At 16.2% G+C, this 21,874-nt stretch overlaps 8 protein-coding genes across 8 annotated transcripts; 4 read left to right on the plus strand and 4 right to left on the minus strand.

The window, feature by feature from the left end:
* Positions 1–259: 259 nt before the first annotated feature.
* On the minus strand, positions 260–754 carry PGAL8A_00446000 (conserved Plasmodium protein, unknown function; the record flags this gene model as incomplete). The annotated part of the gene is made up of 1 exon (XM_028673206.1): positions 260–754. One exon carries the CDS (start codon positions 752–754, stop codon positions 260–262), a length of 495 nt encoding a protein of 164 aa, XP_028529682.1.
* A 1,439-nt stretch (positions 755–2,193) lies between these two features.
* Positions 2,194–4,425, plus strand: PGAL8A_00446100 (mRNA processing protein, putative; the record flags this gene model as incomplete). Its single annotated transcript, XM_028673207.1, has 1 exon — positions 2,194–4,425. One exon carries the CDS (start codon positions 2,194–2,196, stop codon positions 4,423–4,425), a length of 2,232 nt encoding a protein of 743 aa, XP_028529683.1.
* Positions 4,426–5,142: 717 nt separating this feature from the next.
* On the plus strand, positions 5,143–7,683 carry PGAL8A_00446200 (conserved Plasmodium protein, unknown function; the record flags this gene model as incomplete). The annotated part of the gene is made up of 4 exons (XM_028673208.1): positions 5,143–5,980; positions 6,145–6,228; positions 6,302–6,395; positions 6,498–7,683. The coding sequence occupies 4 exons, from the start codon at positions 5,143–5,145 to the stop codon at positions 7,681–7,683; spliced, it is 2,202 nt and encodes a 733-aa protein (XP_028529684.1).
* Positions 7,684–7,823: 140 nt separating this feature from the next.
* Positions 7,824–9,426, minus strand: PGAL8A_00446300 (calcyclin binding protein, putative; the record flags this gene model as incomplete). Its single annotated transcript, XM_028673209.1, has 9 exons — positions 7,824–7,850; positions 7,944–8,009; positions 8,181–8,282; positions 8,390–8,505; positions 8,590–8,626; positions 8,852–8,928; positions 9,019–9,140; positions 9,233–9,335; positions 9,423–9,426. 9 exons carry the CDS (start codon positions 9,424–9,426, stop codon positions 7,824–7,826), a joined length of 654 nt encoding a protein of 217 aa, XP_028529685.1.
* Positions 9,427–10,323: 897 nt separating this feature from the next.
* On the plus strand, positions 10,324–12,861 carry PGAL8A_00446400 (conserved Plasmodium protein, unknown function; the record flags this gene model as incomplete). The annotated part of the gene is made up of 1 exon (XM_028673211.1): positions 10,324–12,861. The coding sequence occupies one exon, from the start codon at positions 10,324–10,326 to the stop codon at positions 12,859–12,861; it is 2,538 nt and encodes an 845-aa protein (XP_028529686.1).
* A 679-nt stretch (positions 12,862–13,540) lies between these two features.
* On the plus strand, positions 13,541–14,302 carry PGAL8A_00446500 (conserved Plasmodium protein, unknown function; the record flags this gene model as incomplete). Its single annotated transcript, XM_028673212.1, has 1 exon — positions 13,541–14,302. One exon carries the CDS (start codon positions 13,541–13,543, stop codon positions 14,300–14,302), a length of 762 nt encoding a protein of 253 aa, XP_028529687.1.
* A 704-nt stretch (positions 14,303–15,006) lies between these two features.
* PGAL8A_00446600 (gamma-tubulin complex component, putative) lies at positions 15,007–18,684 on the minus strand (the record flags this gene model as incomplete). The annotated part of the gene is made up of 1 exon (XM_028673213.1): positions 15,007–18,684. One exon carries the CDS (start codon positions 18,682–18,684, stop codon positions 15,007–15,009), a length of 3,678 nt encoding a protein of 1,225 aa, XP_028529688.1.
* A 1,520-nt stretch (positions 18,685–20,204) lies between these two features.
* On the minus strand, positions 20,205–21,638 carry MAS1 (mitochondrial-processing peptidase subunit beta, putative; the record flags this gene model as incomplete). The annotated part of the gene is made up of 1 exon (XM_028673214.1): positions 20,205–21,638. One exon carries the CDS (start codon positions 21,636–21,638, stop codon positions 20,205–20,207), a length of 1,434 nt encoding a protein of 477 aa, XP_028529689.1.
* Positions 21,639–21,874: the final 236 nt, after the last annotated feature.

Consider the following 21,874-nt stretch of genomic DNA (forward strand, 5'->3'; position numbering starts at 1 on the left):
AAAAAAAAAAAAAAAAAAAAAAAAATATGTTAATTGTGAGAAAAACAGAAAGGAATAATTTATTTGTACTTTAAGAAAAAAAGATATAATAAATAATTTATCTTTTTTATAAACTGTTAATTTTTGTTTTATTTAAAAATATTATATGTTTAAATAATATATTTATTAATATCCTTTTTTTTTTTTTAAATAGTACAACTTTCAAAATATAACTATATATATATATATGAAGATATATGAATGTAAATCTATATTAATTTTAATACTTTTTTTGAAAAGAAAAATTTTTTGATAAATTTTTTAAATGTATATGATCACTTTTTGCATTCATATATTGAAATAAAATTTCTAAAAATTTCAGAATTTTATCATCTTTTTGATATTTTTTTATAGCATCTAACGGATTAGTTAAATAGTCATTCATGAAATCATTTACTTTTTTGTTTTCAATTAGATCTTTAAAATTATTATTTCTACTTATTATCATATTTATTTCATCACTGTTTAAAATAATATTACTATATTTTTGTGAAATATAAGAGTTTTCTTTTTTTATTTCACTATTATCATTTTTCTTAATATCATTCAAGTTAATTTGCATATGTGTATTTTTTTCAGTTACATTTACAAAATTTCCATTAAATAAATTAGAGTTTTCTTTTTTCTCAACTTTTGTAAAATTTTCATTCTTTTTGTTTATTTTTTCTAATGGTGGAGGTAAAATATCAAATCGTTTATCTTTATTGTTTTTCATTTTTTTTTAAAAAATGTGTTTAAATAAAAATGAAAATTTTAGAATAGATTTTTCACATATAGAATTTAGAAAAAGGCAATACTAATTATTTAAGATAATTTTTTTTTAAAAATATATATTAATATATATTTTTTTTATATATTTTTACTCTTTATAAGATTTATTTTATTTTTTTTTTTTTTACACTGTTAATGAATATATTAAAATATGTATAATTATTATAAAAAGAAAATAAATATTTTTAATTTTCTTTTATATTTTTATAAATAATACATGTAAAAACAAAATATTTTAACTAAACGATAAATGTTATTATATAATATGTTTCTAAAAATTCTTAAAATGATGAAAAACTTTGTCTTTCTTTTTATATTTTTAATTAGATATTTTAACTTTTCATGTCTATATAAAATTAAAGAAAAAAAAATGAATAATCTTTTTTTCTTTAATGATTTTTTATTTTATTAATATTTAAAAATTACAAATAGAAAAATAATAAAATAAATGAAAAAAAACTTTATAAAAAAAAAATTTGCAAATGTTAAATTTTTCTCTTTTTTTTTTTATATTTTTTTTTAATTGGATATACTAACAAAAAATTTTGAAAGAAAATAATGTTTTAAAAATATCAAAAAAAAAAAAAAAAAAAAAAAAAAAAACTGGAATATATTATTTGAAATAAATAGTACTTTAAATAAAATTTTGAAAAAAGTTAATTTTTATAAATTTTTAAATTTATCAGATAAAATTAAAAAAAAAAAAAAAAAAAANTTTTTAAAAAAAAAAAAAAAAAAAAAAAAAAAAAACTGGAATATATTATTTGAAATAAATAGTACTTTAAATAAAATTTTGAAAAAAGTTAATTTTTATAAATTTTTAAATTTATCAGATAAAATTAAAAAAAAAAAAAAAAAAAAGAATTTCACATATTCACTTTTTTTTAATTTAAAATTAAATTTAATATATACATATATATATATATATATATATATATATATATATATATATATATATATGTATTAATTGAATAAATTTTAATTTTAAAAGTAAAAAACAACACAAAATGCTTTACTTCAAAAAATTTATTTTTTTTGTATAAATTTAAAAAAAAAAAAAAAAAAATTTTCTCCTGTTTAAAAATTTTATAAATAGGTGAAAATTTAAAGTTCCATTATTAATTATTTTATTTTTAAGAACAAAAAGTAAATTTTAAAAAAAAAAAAAAAATGTTTATGTTAATAAATATTAATCTAAATAAAGTTGTAGGTATATATTGAAAAAAATTAGAAACAGAATTATCAATGAAGTAAAAAAAAAAAAAAAAAAAGTTAAAAAAGGGTAAATTGAGAATAATTGAAATTTAAAATAATAAACAGAAATATATGTAGACTAAATGAATTTAGTTTAAAAAAAAAAAAAAAAAAAAAAAAAAAAAGAAAATGTCAAATAAAAGCAATTATAGTTTATGGATAGGAAATATTCCTTTTGATGTAACTGAAAAGGAATTACATGAAATTTTATCAAAAGTAGGGGATGTATTAAATGTTAGAATAAAATATGATATTGATAAAAATGTAAGTAAAGGATTTGCTTTTTGTGAATATAAAGATCTTGAAACGTGTATGCTAGCTTTAAAATATATTAACGGATTTGAAATAAAAGGAAGAAAACTAAAATTATATTGGGCAAATGAAGAATTTAAAGAAAAAATAAGCAACAACTCAAAAAATAGAAGTGATAAAAGAATAACAAAGAATTCCAACAAAATAGATATAATAGATATAAACAATAAAAAGAATATGTTAAATTCCTATATAAAAAATGATTTGATAGAAAAAGATTTAAACATAAATGAAATAAGAGAAAATAATATGAAAATAAATATTTCTAATATTGTTCATACTTTAACGACATCACAAATTATATATATTTTGTCATATTTTCAAAAATATTCTTTAGAAAATTTTCGCAATTTAAAAATCTTTTTTCAAAAAAATGGATCGGTTGCTTATGCTCTTCTTCACTGTTTATTTATATTAAATGTTATAAATGATTATAATATGACAAACAATTTAAATATTTGCATTAATAATGAAACAATTTTAAATAGAAACGAAAGAATTGTTCAAATGAATAATAGTAATATTAAAATAGAACTGAATGCAAATGATTTGAAAAACAGTAGCAAAATGCAAAATAAAAATAAAGATGAAAATACCATTTTTAAAAATAACAAAATGAATACTAAGAAAGATGAAAATACAATTTTTAAAAATAATAAAATTCAATTAAAAAAGGAAGACAGTATTTATAAAAATAGTGGTGTGTCAAATTTAAAAAAAGAAGAAAATGATAACTTAATGAAAAATAACATTTCCTATTTTAATAAAAAAAATTATACTCATAATTTATCTAATTCTTCTTCATCTAAAATGAAGATAAGTAATAACTCTAATTTATATGCAAAGAAAAATGATTCTAATAACAAATATTCTAGTAAAAATGATTTTTTAAATTATAGTCATAAAAATCGTATTTTAAATGAACAGGAATCTCCTAATAATTCTAATGAAGCTCATAATATATTATATATGAATAATAATATAAATTCCAAATCACAAAATAAAAAAAGTTCCTATAATAATGTATCATTAAATATCCATAAACAAAATAATGAAGTCAATGATAATAAATACGTTGATTTAAACTATATGATGAATTCAAATAATTCAATAAATGACGTTATCGATTTTAGGAAAGGTTTTATTCAAGATTCTTCTAACACGGAAGGTTTAAATAACAAAACACAATATTATAACAACAATTTAATTGATAATAATGAACAAAGAAATTTATATTCTTCTTCAGTTAATGATATTACAAGGAATAATAACTTAAAAGATAGTGAACTCATTAGTAATTATCATAATAAAAATGAAGTGCATAATTATAAAAATATTAATGAAATAAATAATAATATAAGTGATGAAAGCAACATTAATAAATTATATGAGGAAAATAGTAAATTGAACAATTCAAATAATTTTAATGATATTAATGAAATTAATAATTTAAATATTAATAATGAAATGAATAATAAAATTAGCAACATTAATAATTTTAATGATATGGATAATAGGAACATCACAAATAATTTAAATGAAATGAATATTACAAACGATCATCATTTGATTAATTTTAATATGACAAATAGTAATAATATCAATGATAAAAAAATAAAGAAAAATTTTTATATGATGAAAATGGCAAATTTATCTATGAACAATAGCGATAATAATAACTTAATGAAAAATATGAATGAAAATATAATTAATAATATGATTTGTAAAGATATGAATAAAGTACAATTAAAACATTCCTATAATAATAATAATACTTATGTAGATAACAATCATAATAATATATCTATTAATGAAAATAATACCATTTCATCTAATAGTAATAATAATGAAATATATTTAAATGAAATTTATTCTAATATTGAGTTACCTGATGATGCATTGGTAAATGAAGTTATAAAAAATACAGATATCTTAAATAATATTTTAAAATCGAGAGTTGAAGATATGAAAAATTGGAATAATGAACAGAAAATACAAGTTTTAGCTATTCAAAAAGCTTTACTACTAAAGGGTTATCAGCTAAAATGAAATATATATTGTTTACTAAATTTTATATAATTTTTTATTTTATATTTATTATTGTAGTTTAATATTATTACTATGAATTATATATATATATGTATATATATATATATATATATTACATTTCATATTAATCACTATTATTTTAATTATTTTATTTTATTTTTTTTTTTTAATATAATGATGTTATTTTTTTTTTTTATAAATTCATTTAAAGAAATATTAATTTCTTATTTTAATTAAATAGTTATTAAAATGTTTTTTATTTTACATAATTCGTACAATTTTATCATTATTTTATCTAGTTATTTTATTTTTTTTTTAATGTTATATTTTAAGAGCATATGTATATTTGTTTTATGTGTGTAAAAAAAAAAAAAAAAAAAAAAAAAANNNTAAAAAAAAAAAAAAAAAAAAAAAAAATGAAATAAAATAAAATAAAATTTTAAATTATATTTTCCTTTTTTTTTCTTTTTTTTTTTTTTTTTTGTTTATTTTAATTATATAATTATTCTATCAAATATATTTCTTATTATATTTTTCTTATTTTTTTTAAATATAAAAATATAGACAGAAAATGTATATTAATATATTACACTGATTTGCTTTATATATATATATATTTTATTTTATTTTATTAAAGCAGAAATTTAATCCTTATTATTTTAAACATTCTTTTAAGTTTAATATGTCTTTATAAGAGTTAACATTTCACTTTATAATATGAATGAAAGATATATCATAAATAATATATTAATAAAGAATTTAATTGTGAAAAGATATATTAAATGTTTGTATAAGAGAAAAAATAATGAAAACAACACAATTACTCTTTTATATAAATATAGCAAATATTACAAAAAGTTGACAAAAGTTGATAAATATAAAAGTTCTGAAAAAAAATTATATATTGCATATACTAATGATAAGAATGTGAAAATAAAAAACATCAAAAATAGAATATTAAAACATAAAATAATTTATAATTTTAATATTTTATTCTTCGTTCTGCTATTTTTAATTATTTTATATTTCTTCTTGACTCTTTTAGTTTTATATAATAATAATAATCATGTAGAATGCATAATTCCTTTTAATGATTGCCCGATTGTTTTGCATTCAGATATAAACAACTTTTTTAAAAATTATAAGATAAATGAATTAACAAAAGATAATATATTATTATTTTATAGAAATATAAAAAAATTAAATCCAGAAAATATAAAAAAAGTACATTTAAAAAAAAGAAAAACATATAAAATTTTAAATACAGAAAAAATAAAATGTAATGATTGCGAAGTTTTTTTTAATATAATAGAAGATGAAACTGTCCAAGATATTTTAGACTTTGAAGAAATAAATAAATGTGTAAAAATAATTGATAAAAGTTATTGTGTTAATGTAAAAAATAACTTAATAAAAAATAAAAAAATACATATATATAAAAAATATTCTGGACACATAAAAGATACAAACTATTTTCATAGTCTAAAAAAACATAAGAAAATTTTAAATGATTTATATAATAATTCTTATATGAAAGAAAAAGTTGTCATTAGAAGTAAAAGAATTTTAAAAAAAATTTACATATTTTTATATTCTTCATTTTTTTTTTAAAATTATATTGCTATTTTGAATTATAATCTCTTTATTTTTATCCAAAACTTTCGGTAAAATTATTTTAACATTTTATCATTTAATAACTTTTTATATTTTATTTTACAGATAGAATAAAATATTTATATCCTTTATTACATGATTACTTTATTAATTTAGACGATTTTAAATTATATAATGAAAAAAATGAAAGTAATATAGACAATAATTAAATATATGAGATTTAAAATAAAATTCTATATTATTCTATTTTTTTTTTTTTCAGAGATTATTGTAAATGAGGAAAGTATAAGAAATTTTGAATTTCTAAAAGGAAAAGATTTAAATCTATGCCGTTCTTCATATAAAAAAAAATATGGGTAAAGTATATTTTTAAGAAAAAAGAGAAAAAAAAAAAGAGAAAAAATATATTTTCTTATTATTGATATATATACATATGTATATTTTTTTTTTTTTGTTAGTAAAAGTACATTTTATTGGTTATGTCCTGCATTCTATAAGAAGAAAAAACATTTACATGAATATAAAGTATCTAAAATGATTGAGCAAATTTTAAATTTTAAAGAAGTAGGTTATGCTCATAAGAATAAGCATATAATAGAAATGTCAAAATCGAATCCTACTAGAAATACATATAATCATTTTGGTTATATTTCTAACTCTTTAAGTTTACCATTTAAACTTGATATATATAACAGATTCAAAATACTTGAAGAAGATTTATTAGTTAATGAAGTAATAGAACAAGTATACAAAGCATTTTTTTGTCCTTATAATAAAAATGTTGAAAAAAAAACAGAAATAAAAAAGAGAATACCTATTAAAAACGCAGTATTACATAAAGATGTAGATATTTTAAGACTTGCATTTTTTTCTGGTAATTATAAAAATATTTTAGCTAAAAGAAAAAAAAAAAAAAATATAGAAGAAAAAAAAGATGAAGATACAGATGAAAAAAAAAGTGAATCTATAAATTCATATGAGAAAATAGATGATATATGTGCAGATGTTGGATATGTTGGTGAAATGGATGATGAAGATTACGATGAGGGTGATGAGGACGATGATGAAGTTGATTATGGGATTGGAGTTGATGCATTCGAAAAGGATCAATATAATGAAAGTAAGGCAGAAAAAGAGATAAATCTTATTTTTAAATTAAGTAATAAAAATTTAAATTCTATTAAAAAAGAAATTAACAATAATAGTAATAAGACATATAAGAACATCTATAAAAATGAAAATAATTTATCAGAAGGATCTTATAAATCTAAATTAAAATATGTATTAATTGAAGAAGCAGAAAAGATAAATCAAAATTTAAATTTAAATTATAGTACATCAAGATATAAATTCACTAAAGAGCTTGTGATTATATCTTCTTCAATATTCTATGGAAATATGAAAAATTTACTCAAAACTATTATTTTGTTTTTATGTATTCTTATTTTAATGAATATAGTTTTAACAATTTTTTATATTTACATAAAAGGTAATAAAGAAATCTCAATTATTCTAAAAGATGATGAGGAAATTGAAGAAATGCCAAAATATATTAAAAGATTATCAAAACATCTACTTATTGACGAAGATAGTATTAAAAAAAACTATTTTACAAATTACAAACATAGTAGCAATCCTATTTAACATTTTGTAAAAAAAAAAAAAATAAAATAAAATAAAATAAAACAATATATATTTTATATTGCATTTATCTTTTTTTCTTTTTTTTTTGTAATGTTTTAAGTATTTTAAAAAAAAAAAAAAAAAAAAAAATTTCAAATTTTTTATTTTTGTCCGTTAGGAGAAATTTCCTAATTCAAAAAAAATTAAAGAAAGTAAAAAATAATATGCATATATACTTTTTATTTTTTTTTTTTCCTTTTTTTTATTTATGATTTTGTTACTTTTTCGTAATTTTTATTTTGCACATCTTTCCAATTTGTTGATAGAACAGTTCCACATGAAGTTTGCTAAATAATGAAAAAAAAAAAAAAAAAAAAAAAAAAATNAAAAAAAAAAAAAAAAAAAAAAAAAAAAAAAAAAAAGACATTTAAAAACATAAGAATATCTATTATATTTCATAAAAAAATAACACTTTTTAATTATTTTATTATTTATTTTTTTTTTCTTTTTGTTTTTACAAAAGATTTAATCATAGCTCTTTTAGTATCATCATCTCCTTCATTATAAATTTTTCTAAAAAAACTATCAATGCTTCCTTCATCATCATCTTCTTTTATTGACTATTAGTAGAATATATTTTTATATATAATATTAATTTATAATTATTTCTTTTATTATTATTGTTTTATTATTTTGTTTTCTATTATTTTATATTTCTCATAATTACCTTAGTTAGTTTATTCCATTCTTCTGTGCTTTTTCCGCTAAATGGGTTCAAAATATTTTCTTTTTTTTTTAAATTAATAGAATTCTCAATTTTTATAAATTCATTCCATTTTAATTCTATTAGTAACATAATAATATGTATAATAATGTAAAATAAGGAAATTAAAAAAAAAAAAAGAAGTTATATTTCTTTGAATTCACCTTTTATTTCTTTTTCAAATGTTATTTCAACTTTCATCTTTGCAAAAAAAAAAGAAAAATATATATATATATAGAGAGAGAAAAATATAAATAAATATAATTAAATGTAAGTTAATTCCATGATAAATGTATATCTATTTTATATGTGTTATTTTATGTATGGTATGAATATTTTACTAATATTTATAAATTGGTTAATTAAAATTAATAAATTGGTTAATTAAAATTAATAAATTGGTTAATTAAAATTTTATTTATTTACAGGTGTTATATTAATCTTTGTTTTAGATGGTAAAATTTTTGAGAACAAAAAATTTTCAATAACATATATTTCTTCTTCTATTAGAAAAGGAAAAAAAAAAAAATTTATATATGTTTATCAATATTTTTTTTAAAAATAAATTTAAGAAAATATAATAAAAATATTGCCATTAATTATTATAGTTAAAAAGATATAATCATTTTCTATATAGTAAAGAAAATCATTTTTTTGAATATTTTTTCTATAAATTGTAAAAAATATATTGTCACTTGTTTGTGACCAATCATGTCTACAAAGAAAAAAAAAAAAAAAAAAAAAAAATATATTTAATAAATTTTCCAAACAAAAAAAATGATGAAATAATAAAATTTTTATATATACCTAATTATTTTATCATTAACTACTAATTTTATATTCCTTAATTTATTTAATTCATTCAATTTTGTATTAGAAAATATATTATCTAAATTACAATATTCGTTATCTATAAAAAAAAAAAAAAAAAAAAATAAAATAATAATTATTTAGTTCCAATATATTTTTTCTATATTAAGATATATTTATATATAACCCATTATATTTCTAAAAGAATATTTTATTTTGATTTATGAGAATAATATAAATATTCTTCTATATAGTCGAGAACCCATAAAAAAATAATTAAAATTTTAAGTTTAAAAAAATATGTGTAAAAAAAATTTATAAAAAATAATGAAATAATATATTTATGTAAATATATGTTAAATAAATATATATATATATATATTAAAACTAAAAGAATGAATTGTTTAAAAATGAAATAAAAAAAAAAAAAAAAAAATTTTGATGGATTACATTTAGAATAGCTTGCAATAGGGCATATTTTTAAATATGATAAAAAAAAATAATGATATTTGAAAAAAAAAAAAAAAAAAAAAAAGTATATATATATATATATATATATATATATTTATGTATTTTTTTTTTTTTTTTGCTTTTATTAATAGAAAAATTTAGAGAATATATATTTTATAAAAGTATAAAATACAAATATTTAATATACTTAATAGAGATTCTGCAATGTTATTATAATAAAATAGTAAATATTTCTTTATATAACTTTATTTACTTTTTTTTTTTTTTAATTCTTATTAATATTTATTAAAAATGGGAAATATAAAGTAATAAAATAAAAAAAAAACAAAAAAAATATTCTTAAAAGAGTAAAGAAAAAGTTGAATATATATATACTTTAATTTCTTAATGAATTTTTTAGATAATTTTTTTTTGAATTTGTTAAGTCCATTTAATTACAAAATAGACACTTTTTTTTTTTTTTTTTCTTTTAATTCTTGTATATTAAAATCATTCAAAAAAAAAAAAAAAATTAAATTAAATAATATATGTTTAAATATTGTAATAAGAATAATATGTGATTACAAAAAAAAAAAAAAAAAAAAAAATAAACATAATAACAATAATGAAACAAAAAAATGAAAATTAAATATGCAATTTTTATTTTTATAATTTGTTGTTGTAATATATTATGTAAAGAAGAAAATGTGAAAAAATTGGAATGCCAAGGTGTGTATATTTATACAGAAAAAAAAAAACAAAAAGATTTCTTTTTTGAAAAACCTCATTTTGCAATATATAAAGAAGAAAATAATGATATTTATAATTCGAATGAACACTTTAATGGATTATCAATTTTTATAAAACAAAAAGTAAAAAATTACGAAAAAGATAAAAAAAAAGTTTTTTACAACTTTTTGTGTAGAATATATTATGAATATTTCTCTTCTTCCATATGTGAAGACATATTATTAAGTACTAACTTAAAAAAAGAGAATAAGAAAAAGGAGAATAAGAAAAAAAAGAATTTTGAATATATTTCTCATTTAAGTAGAAATATTAATGGATTGTATATAAGTAATAAATATTTTGAAAAATTGTATAAAAACTGTTCTTTTAATATTAATAATTACATAAATAAAAGTTGTTTATCTCATAATTATATTCTATTTAATTGGAGAAATGAAAGAGATATAACGAAATTAAAAGAACATAAAAATAAAGATGAAATAGAAAATAAAGATGTATGGTCTTTCATTTATATATCTAAAACTGATTTAATAAAAGCTCATTTTGGTTTTTATATGAAAAAATTTTTTTTTCAAACATTAAAAAAAAAAAATAAAGGAATTTATTTCCTTTTTGATTTTTTTATTAGGAATAATATTTTAAAAAATATATCTATAATAAATTTTATTGAGAAGGTATATTTTGATGAAAACAAAAAGGAAAATTTCCAAGGAGATTCATTAATATATAAATATGTATTTAATATTTCTTTTAGTATGTATATTAAAAATTATAAAAATATTGATAATATATCTTTTTTTTTTTCTAAATTTTATTGTGAAGATAAGAAGAATAAACTATTTTTTATGAATAGTTTTTTTAATAATCATATATATATCTATTCAAAGGATAGCGGTAAATCAATAAAATATGAAAATAATATATATTCAAATGGTATTGAGAAAAAAATATTTTTATTATCTTATATTTATTCCAATATTGTAATTAAAAATAAAGAGGAAAATATAAAAATATATTCCTTTTTAAATTACGATATTAAGGATTTTCCATTTTTGTTTCATGATAATTTCTATGATATTAATGACTATATAATTTATAATGAAAAATTAAATGAAATAATATCTAAAAAAAGTATATTACATGTTTATGTAAATAAAGTGATAGAAAACGAAGGAATGAATAAGGAAACAAAAACAATCATAAATATTCGTAATACAAAAAATAATTATAAAGATTTTTTTTTTTTAAAGAAATGTCAAATTATTGTAGTTGATTTGTATCCTAATAATATAATAATAGATAAAGAAAAAACTGATAGCCATTTGAAATTTTCATATGTTGATATAGAAAACTATAAAAATGAGTCATCACATATTATAACAAAATATGAAAATGAAAATTTATTTAAAAAAATTAATTATACTAATATAATTAGTAACATAAGTAATCGCCTATATTTGAATTTAGATAATGTAATAACTTATAAATGTAATAAAATTTCTCAAAAAAAATGTTTAGGTAAATTATATTTTTATAAAAACAATTTTTCTAATAATATGAAAAATGATGTATTTATAAAATATGGAAAAAGGTTAATAAAAAATAATGGTGTTCTAAAAAAAAGTTATAATAACGATGAACAAAAAGTTTTAAGTAAAACTAAAGTACATAATTGTTTAAATTGCAATGATAACTATTTCACCTTTTCATATAAAACTCCTTTACATAGTCGTTATGTAGCCCCTTGTTATAAAAATTTATGCACAAATTATGACATAGTAATTATCTCCAATGCTAAACCTTTTCTAATGTGTAAAGATAAGAATAATAGACAGAATAACAGATTAAATAAAATATATGAAAATGATTCATATGGAATTAATAATAATTATAGTAATATTACAATTTTTGCTGACTCAAAGTATGTTTATATAAATAAGGATGAAAACATTTTATCTGTGTATACAAAAGATTTCTATATATATTTGAATGAAATTTCATTTTACTCTTTTTTTAATCAAAGAAAAATGGAGAAAACAAAAGATGATAAAATATTACCTTCCGAAAAAGAAGAAAAAAATGATTACATAAATGAAATAGAAAATTTTTCTGAAGATAATAATTTTTTTAATGATTTTGTATATATAAGGACTAAAAATAATAAAAAATATAAAATATTTAATTTCAATAAAATTCATAATGATAAAAAACTTCCGTACAATATTATAGAAGCAAATAATGTGAAAAAATTTGATATCCCTATATACTATAATTTTTATTATTCTAAAAAGCCTTATTCTGATATTGTATATTTATATTCAATACCTAGAGGTAATGAAAATTATTTGTTTGTTTTATATTTATCTTCATTTGTTTCATTTTTTTTAATTATATGTACTTTTTATATATCATATAAATTTCCTTAAGATACATATTCCATTTACTTAATTCTTCTTTTATAAAAATTATATTTATTATAAGAAATACTTCTTAATTTTAAATTATTTTGAAATTTTTAACAAATTATTTTAAATTTTTAATTTTTATGATTATTTATTATATTTTATTTTTTATTTTTAATTATTGTATTTTTATTTATTTTTTTTTTGTATAATCAAATTAAGGGTATATATTATTTATTATATTTTTTAATTTTTGTTTTTTTCCTATATTCAGTTTTTTTTTTTTTTTTTTTTTGCTTAAAATTTTTTTTTTTTGATGTTATTTTTTAGTGCATTTATTAAAAAATAAAAAAATTGTAAAAAATAAAAAAATTGTAAAAAAATAAAAAAATTGTAAAAAATAAAAAAATTGTAAAATGGAATTGTTAAAATTTATATAAAAATTTCAAAATGAAATATTAAAATAGTTAATATGTCTATATTTTTCTTTAAATATTTTTAAAAAGGAAGTAAAAAAAAAAAAAATTCTTTTTTTTATCTCTATTTTGTTTTTCTTTTTTGTATTCATGTTTTTTATTTAATTTTAATATTCAATTTTTATAATTCATTTAAATACAAAATTTTAATATTTTTAATTTTTTGATTTAAATATAACAGATATATTAAAAGAAAAGAAAAAAAAAAAAAAAAAAAATGAATGAAAATGAATAAAAATAAAATAGTTATTACTTTATTTAAAAATATAAAATGTTTTAAATATTTAAGTATAAGTAAAAGTTACTTTCATATATTATTTACAAATGAAAATAAGGGAAATAAATTTTTAAATTTCAAAAATATGACAGATTTTGAAAATAAAAAAATTGTATTATTAGACATTGAATCAGAAAATAGAAATATAAGAAAAAAAATAAATAGAACATTTATAGGAAGTATATTATTATCATCAATAACTATATGTTTGATTGAATTAAATTTAATATACAATATTTATGGATATATTGTTTCAGTGGGTTTAATAATTTTTTTTACAATTTACTTACTCTTTTATAATTCACTTATATTAAGAGCAGTATTAGATTATGAAAATAAAAATTTGTTATTATATCCTTTTACATTATTAAAAAGAAATAATTTGAAAAAACAAATTATTATATCACTTCATGAAATAAAAAAAATAAACAAACTTAAAAAATACATTCAACTTCATTTAAAAAAGGAGAAATCAGTGTCCATTTTTAATTTTATTCCTTTACATATACCAAGATACAATTGTGCTAAAACAAGTTTACCCAAAGAAAATAAGAAAGATATCTTATATTCTTATGATTTTAATAATCTAAATATTTCTGTTTTTAATCAAAAAAGGAGTAAAATAGATGTCCCAAATATTAAAAAAAATATAGAAGGTTATCCTTTAAATTTAATAGAAGAAAATAAATTAATATCTTTATTGAAATTATGAAAATAACACATTTTAAATTATATATATTCTTTAAATTAGAAGATTTCCTAGGTATAGTATGCATTTTATATTTTAAATTAAAAAAAAAAAAAAAAAATTAAAATAGGTTTTTCCTAATTTGTATCACTTAAAAAAAAAAAAAAAAATTGTAATTTACCTTTTTATTAAAAAAAAAAAAAATTTTTTTTTTTCTTTTATTTTTCTTAAAATAAAAAACTTGTAAAAAATACTATTAATTTAGATTTACCTAATAAAAAAGATAAAATATCTTTAAAATAAAAAATAAAAAAATAAAAAACTAAAAAAAAAGAAGGGAAAAAAAAAAAAAAAATATATACATATACACTAGTTTTTATATGTAAAATATTTAAAGAAATTTAATAAGGATATTTAAAAACAAATTATTTTAAATAAATAAATATAAACATCATAAAACTGTTATTAAAATACAAATAAAAATAAATACAAAATTTTTTTTTTTTTTTAAACTTTAATATTTTGAATATTTTATAGTAATAAAAAAAAAAAAAAATAAAAAAAAAAGACTTAAGTGTTTTATGAAGCTCATAAGATTTTTATATACAATGAGTATCCTTATTTTTATTTGAGATTATTTCAAAAAAAAAAAATAAAATAAAAAATAATTAAATAATAATCTGAATTTAAGTATTTTCTATATATATATATATATATATATATATTTACTATTTGTTCATCATTTTAATTTGTTTTGAAATATTAAGTTTACTATTTTTACTTTCAATAACTTTTGAAATATTAACATAATATAAATTGAAATCTAATCTTGAAGCTAATAATCTAAGTGAATATAATTTATCTCTTTTACTGTTTTTCGAATATATATATAAAAATTTATTTTCACTTAACAAAAGACAAATAAATTTATAAATATAATTTCTATAATATTTTAATAACATTTTAATATCTTTTATAGTTTTTTCTCCAATAATATTATAATTAATGTAATTATTAATATAATCAATATCATTTTCAAAGTTCCCTTTTTCTTCTTTTCGTTCTTCTGTTAGTTTTTTAATTTCTGTATAATTTTCACAAACAGATGAAATCAAGGCACTTGTTAAATTTATGAATCGAGTTATAATATCTAAAATTTTATTTAAACAATTATGAGTTTCATTATCAATATTATTTTTATTAGATTTATTTATGTTTTCTTCATTCAAGTCATTATTATTATAAATACAAGAAATATCACGGTCATTAGATGAATTATAAAAATCATTTATTCCACTATTCAATGAATTATTTAAATGAGACTCATCTTCAGAATAATTGTTAGCAGAGTTTATAATTAAGTCATTATAACTTCCTAAAAATAGATCAAATTGAATTTGAGTTATGTAATTATAATGAGCTTGAATTAGTTCATCTAGATCATTACAAGAAAAAATTTTCTTTTTGAATTCTTGCCAGTTTGTATCAATAACATCGTAATAAAAATAAGATAAAATATTTTGAATAAAATGAAACATTTCATTTCTTATAATATTGCAATAAGTAAATACAGAATTATAATAAACTAAATTAATAATTTTAAATAAATGAGTAAATAAATACCACATATTAGATAATTCACATAAAATTTTTTTTAATTTTATTAATAACACATTAATACTTTTATAAATATTTTTTATTTTTTTTGTAAATATAATATCTAATGGTTTTTCTACTAAGAAATCAAAAACTAAAACATCCCATCCAATGTCTCCTCTTTTAATATTAAATTTTTCTATGATTAACTTTTTGATAATATTTTGATTTGATGTAAAAATAGAAGATGATTTTATACATAAATCTAGTTTACTATTTAAGTAATGTCTTTTTAATTCTTCTGCATTCATGTATAAATCAGTTTTCATATTATCAAAAATAGTTTCAAATAAGTCTCCATCTACTAGTAGGAGAAAATGACGAAATGCTTTAAAATGATCATATAAATCATATTTCTTGATTAACAGAGAAATTAGTTTTTTATTTTTTTTATCTGATATTTTTTTAATATAATAATCTATATTATCTATATAAATATTGATATCATTTACAGAAAATATATCCATTATATTTTCCTCATCACTGCTACTGTAATCATTTATATTATTATTATTATTATTATTTTTCATTCCCCTATTTAAGATAATATTATTAGTTGAATTATTAGATAAAATACCATTACGTTGATTTAACATATAACTTTTATTACTATTCATTGTATTTATTATATTAGAATCATTAGTGTTATTAAATTCATTATCTCCTAAATTTTTATTATTTCCAAAAAAATTAATTAAGTATACACTTTTTCCTGTTAATAATATTTTTTTGGCTGTCCTTACACTTAAAAACAATGGAATATTATTACAATTTAAATAAAATTTGTATAACCATATTTCTTCTGAATTTACGTTTTTATTAGTTGATATAAAAGTTTCATTATATTTATCTTTTAGTATACCTTTTTCTATCCATTGTTTTAAGATTTCATTTATAGGTTTTATACATTTTTGTAGAATTTTTTTATAAATTTTTTGTTCTTCATAATCATATGTTTGTGATTTAGAATATAAAAAAGACAAAAAATTACAACCAATATTTCTTAACGATTCATCTATTACGTTTACTAATACTCTCAATATTTTATATGACTCTTGTAATAATAAATATAATTTTTTTACACCAATATAAACAGTGTTTTTATGAATATGTTCGTTAATATCACTTTCAATGTATGATAATAATTTATAATATTCATTTATATATTCTCTTATAATTTGATACAATGCATCTATAACTAAACTACCTTTTTTTGCAATAGATGCATTTTTTTTATTTTTTATTATTTGATCTTTTGAAATATTTTTATTAACTGAGCATATTAATTTCTCACTTTCATAATAATTTTCCACATTTTCATAAGTATTATAATTATTATTATTTTTATTATTATCATCACTACATGCTTCATAATTTGATAAATCGCTATTGTTATCATCATATATACTAATTTTTTTAGTATTATTATTAGACACATTTATATATTTTTTGATTTTTTTAAACAAAATTCCTACATTACTAATGTTATTTATTAAATGATACATTCCTATACTAACTTTTCTATTATATACACAAAAAACATTTTCTTTTTTATTAAATTTTATATATTCACCATTAATACCTTGAAGTGGATATATTAAATCTCTCAGTATAAAATTCTCTTCTACATCTAAATTATGAAACTTGTTATTTAATATTATGGTTGCATATAAACTTTTATTTACTAAATTATTTTTATGAAGAATTATATTTTCATTTTTATTTTTAGTTTCATAGATATCCTTTTTTTCATTTTCTTTGTTACTTAAAGATTCATTTTTTATTTTTTTATTTTGTACAGCTAGACTATAGTCATTTTCATTTTTATTTTTATTTTCTGATCTTAATTTTTTGTATTCTTCCTTATTTTCTATGTTAGTTTTATTAATATAATTTGTATTTTTGTTAGAATGATTTACATTTTCATCTATTATAACATTTTTATTGATGTTATTTAGACTTTCGTCAACGTATTTTTTCTTTGATGATAATGAATCATCATTTAATGAATTTATTTTTTTTTCATTTTGAAAATTACTGTTTTCATTAAGTTGTGATACAATTGTATTATTGTTTATGTATTCACTACTTTTATTTTCATCTTCATATGCTTTTAACTTTAATAATATATGCAAAATATATTTGTAATTTATATTACTTTCATCTAGCCTTTTCAGCATTATACGTATTTTATTTAAAGTTATATTGCTATTTTTTAAACATAAATATTCAATTTCTTGTTTTATATTTTCATTTTCATTATACTGCAAAACATTAAAATTTATAAGTGAAGAAAGGATTTTATTTAATTTATAAATTAAATGTTTTACTAGAGATTTTTGTAATTCATCATCTATATATTGATTGTTGCTATTATTATTATTTATACAAGCAATTTTTTTAGCTATGAAAAATAAATATTTTGCAAAATGTGTTATACTTTTAAAATTCTCTTCTTTTTTTTTGCGGTTCTCTTCAAAGCTATTTGTATTTTTATTCATCACTTCTTTAGGTTCATTCTGCTTTCTTATATTATATTCGTTACTTTTATTATAATTTGTAACTTCTTCATTTATATTTAACTTATTATAATAATTTTCTTTATAAATATATGTAACCCCATTTTCTATAGTATTTTTTGTTATTTTATTTATATTATTCATATTTGCCATATTTCTATTAACTACATTTGAATTTAACATATTAGTAGATGTAATATTATTTATGTTCAAATTTGAATTTAAATTCATTTTTTATTCAAAAAAAAAAAAAAAAAAAAAATACAAAAATAAAAAAATACTTTTATAAAGACATTTCCAATATATAATTTTGTTTGTTATATTTTTATTTTATTATTTTTTTATTTTATTATTTTATTATTTTAATAATTTTTTATTTTATTATTTTATTATTTTATTATTTCGTTAAATATGTATAAAAAAAAGTATTATAATTTTAGTTATGTATTTAAAAAGTTCTTTTTTAAAAAAAAAATATATGGGTTTATTTTTTTCGTTTAAAATTTCTGTTTTTTCATAACAATGGAATACATTTTTTTTGTGTAATAAAAAAAAATATTATAATTAAATTATGTTATGATATTATATATATTTCACTGAAAGATGAGACTCAATTAAAAATTTTTATCTGAATATTTTTCATTATAAGATGATTACATTAAGTGATATTATTTTTATTTTTGTAATTTTTTTTTATAAGTATTCTCAACACTTTCTTGTTTCAATATAATATATTTTAAGAATACTCATATGCTTTTTATATAAAAAACACATTTTTTTTATTTTTTTTTCTTAAATGCACACATTTCTTTTTTCATATTTGCAAGATTAATGAAATTATTTGATATTATTTAATTATATATGGTAAAAGAGAAAAAAACATGATATTTTAAAATTTATGATGTGAATTATATAAAAAATATACATTGAAAATTTCATGAATTTTAAAGGTACAATGTGTTAAGCAGAATTGATGTTAATAGTGACAAAAAAAAAAAAAAAACTTTATAAATATATGCTCTAAAAATACATATAAATATTTAATTTATATACTTAAATATATATGAATTTCTTTTTTTTTATCTATAATGTAGCAGAATAAATTAAATAATAAAACGGTTATTTACTAAAAATAAATTAATCATAAACTGTTAATTTCCATATAAATAATAAAATACTTTTCTATTTTACTTTTTTAAATATTACTGGAAACATTTATAGAATATATAATTTTGTGAATTTTAAGTGTTATAAATTTTTTTATTAAAAAACTATAAATCTATCTAAAAAAAAAAAATGGTTATTTTTGTTATTTTTTTTTATAGAGGATTTATAATAATATGTAATTAATGAATATCCTATCTAGTTAAAAATATAAATTATAAAATTATATGTATTAAGTGTTCATTGAATAAAATTTTGTTAATTTACATAAATGTATATTTATATTTTTTTTTTTTTTTTTTTTTTTTTTTTTTTTTTTTGAAATTAAAATTCTTTATTTTTAATAAAGTTATGAAGACAATAAAAAAAAAAAATTATATTAAAAATTTATGAACATAAAAAAAAAAAAAAAAAAAAAAAATTTAATTAGTCATAATTTGTAAATATTTTAAAGTAATCTTGAACATTGAAAAATTTGTTCCTTCAAATTTTTTTTTTTTTTTTATAATAAATTTCAATAATTACAGTTTGAAAAATTATTATTTTATTTTTTTATTTTTTTTTTTTAATGTTCTACTACATGTTTATTAATATCTCAACCAGTAAGTTTTTTGTCTCAAATCTGTGTATTGTGGCATACCATGTAAGGCCCCAATAGCAGCAACTGCTATATCTCTATCATGTAAATATTTCCATGCTACTCTTTTAACTTCTTCTGTATCAATTTCATTTAATCTTAAAATAAATTCAGCTAATGTTATTTTACGTCCATAAACTAAAATTTGCCTAGAAACTTCTTCAGCTAAAGTGGAACTAGATTCGAACATGCTAATAAGTTGTGTTTTTAATTGAATTTTGGCTAGTTCAACTTCTTCATCAGTTATACTATAACTTAATGATGTTATTCCAAACATAAGTTCACCAAGTGCATGTTCAACAGCTATTTCATCGCATTGAACATAAAAACCAAATAATCCAGTATTATTATAACATGTATTAAAAGATGTAAAATAATCAGCACATCCTACAGTCATTTTATTACATATATTATTAACAGTTCTATTAGCTGATAATTTTCCGGGTAAAACTCCTTCTTCATTTTTTTTATAACTACCAATTATACATTGCATTAACATAAATGTTATAGAATCAGGTGATTTCCATTCGACCCCTTCAAATGCAACAGCTACATGAGCATTTGGTCCTGAATCATCATCTCTTACTATTATTTCAGAACCACAAAAAAAGGGTTTTTCATCTAAACTTTTTAAAATACTTTTTGGTTGAGGTTTTAAATGACTAAAATTTTTTTCAGCTAACTTAACAATTTCTTCATGATCTACATCACCAACTGCACATAAAACCATTCTATCTGAAGTATAATTTTTTTGAATATATTTTATTATATCTTGTCTTTTCATATTTTTTATATTTTCTACAGGTCCTAATATGGTATATCCTAATGGATGATCTCGAAATGCAGTCATATGTAATTTATCAAAAATTACTTCATCTTTTGATTTTTCTACTTCTTCCATCTCTCTTAGTATTACATGTTTTTCCATTTCAATTAAATTCTCATCAAATACACTATTAGTTAAAATATCACTTAATAATTCTATACACCATTTTACATCTTCTTTAAAACATTTACAATAATAACCTGTTTGTTCTCTTGCTGTATATGCATTCAGATGAGCACCCATATTTTCAATCTCTTTTTCTAATTGAATTCTATTCCTTTTTTTTGTTCCTTTAAATATCATATGTTCTAAAAAATGAGCTACTCCATTATTAAATTTATTTTCATATTTACTACCACTACTTATCCATATTCCAATAGTTGGTATTTCACAATTATTTTTAACTGTTGCTATTTTTAATTTATTTGATAATTCACTTATTCTTGTTATTGGTTGGTTAATGATTTCCTGTGCTAAATTGTAACTATTATAATTTCGTGAAAAAATATTCTTTTTATTTATCACAGATAAAATGTTTTGAACCTTTTTCTTAAACATTTTTTAAAGAATATATATAAAAAATAAAAACTTTATATATGTGGGGTTTTTTAAAAAAAATTGTTTATTTTAAATGTTCATCAATTAAAATATATAAATACATTTATAATTATATATTCCTTTTATATAAATTAGAAATATTAACGTAATTTAAAATAAATCAAATGATACAAATAAATAGAATTATTTTATATATATATATATAAAAAAAAAAAAAAAAAAAGAAAATATATTTT

This window comes from Plasmodium gallinaceum (assembly GCF_900005855.1).
Source record: "Plasmodium gallinaceum strain 8A genome assembly, contig: PGAL8A_v1_119, whole genome shotgun sequence".
NCBI lineage: Eukaryota > Apicomplexa > Aconoidasida > Haemosporida > Plasmodiidae > Plasmodium > Plasmodium gallinaceum.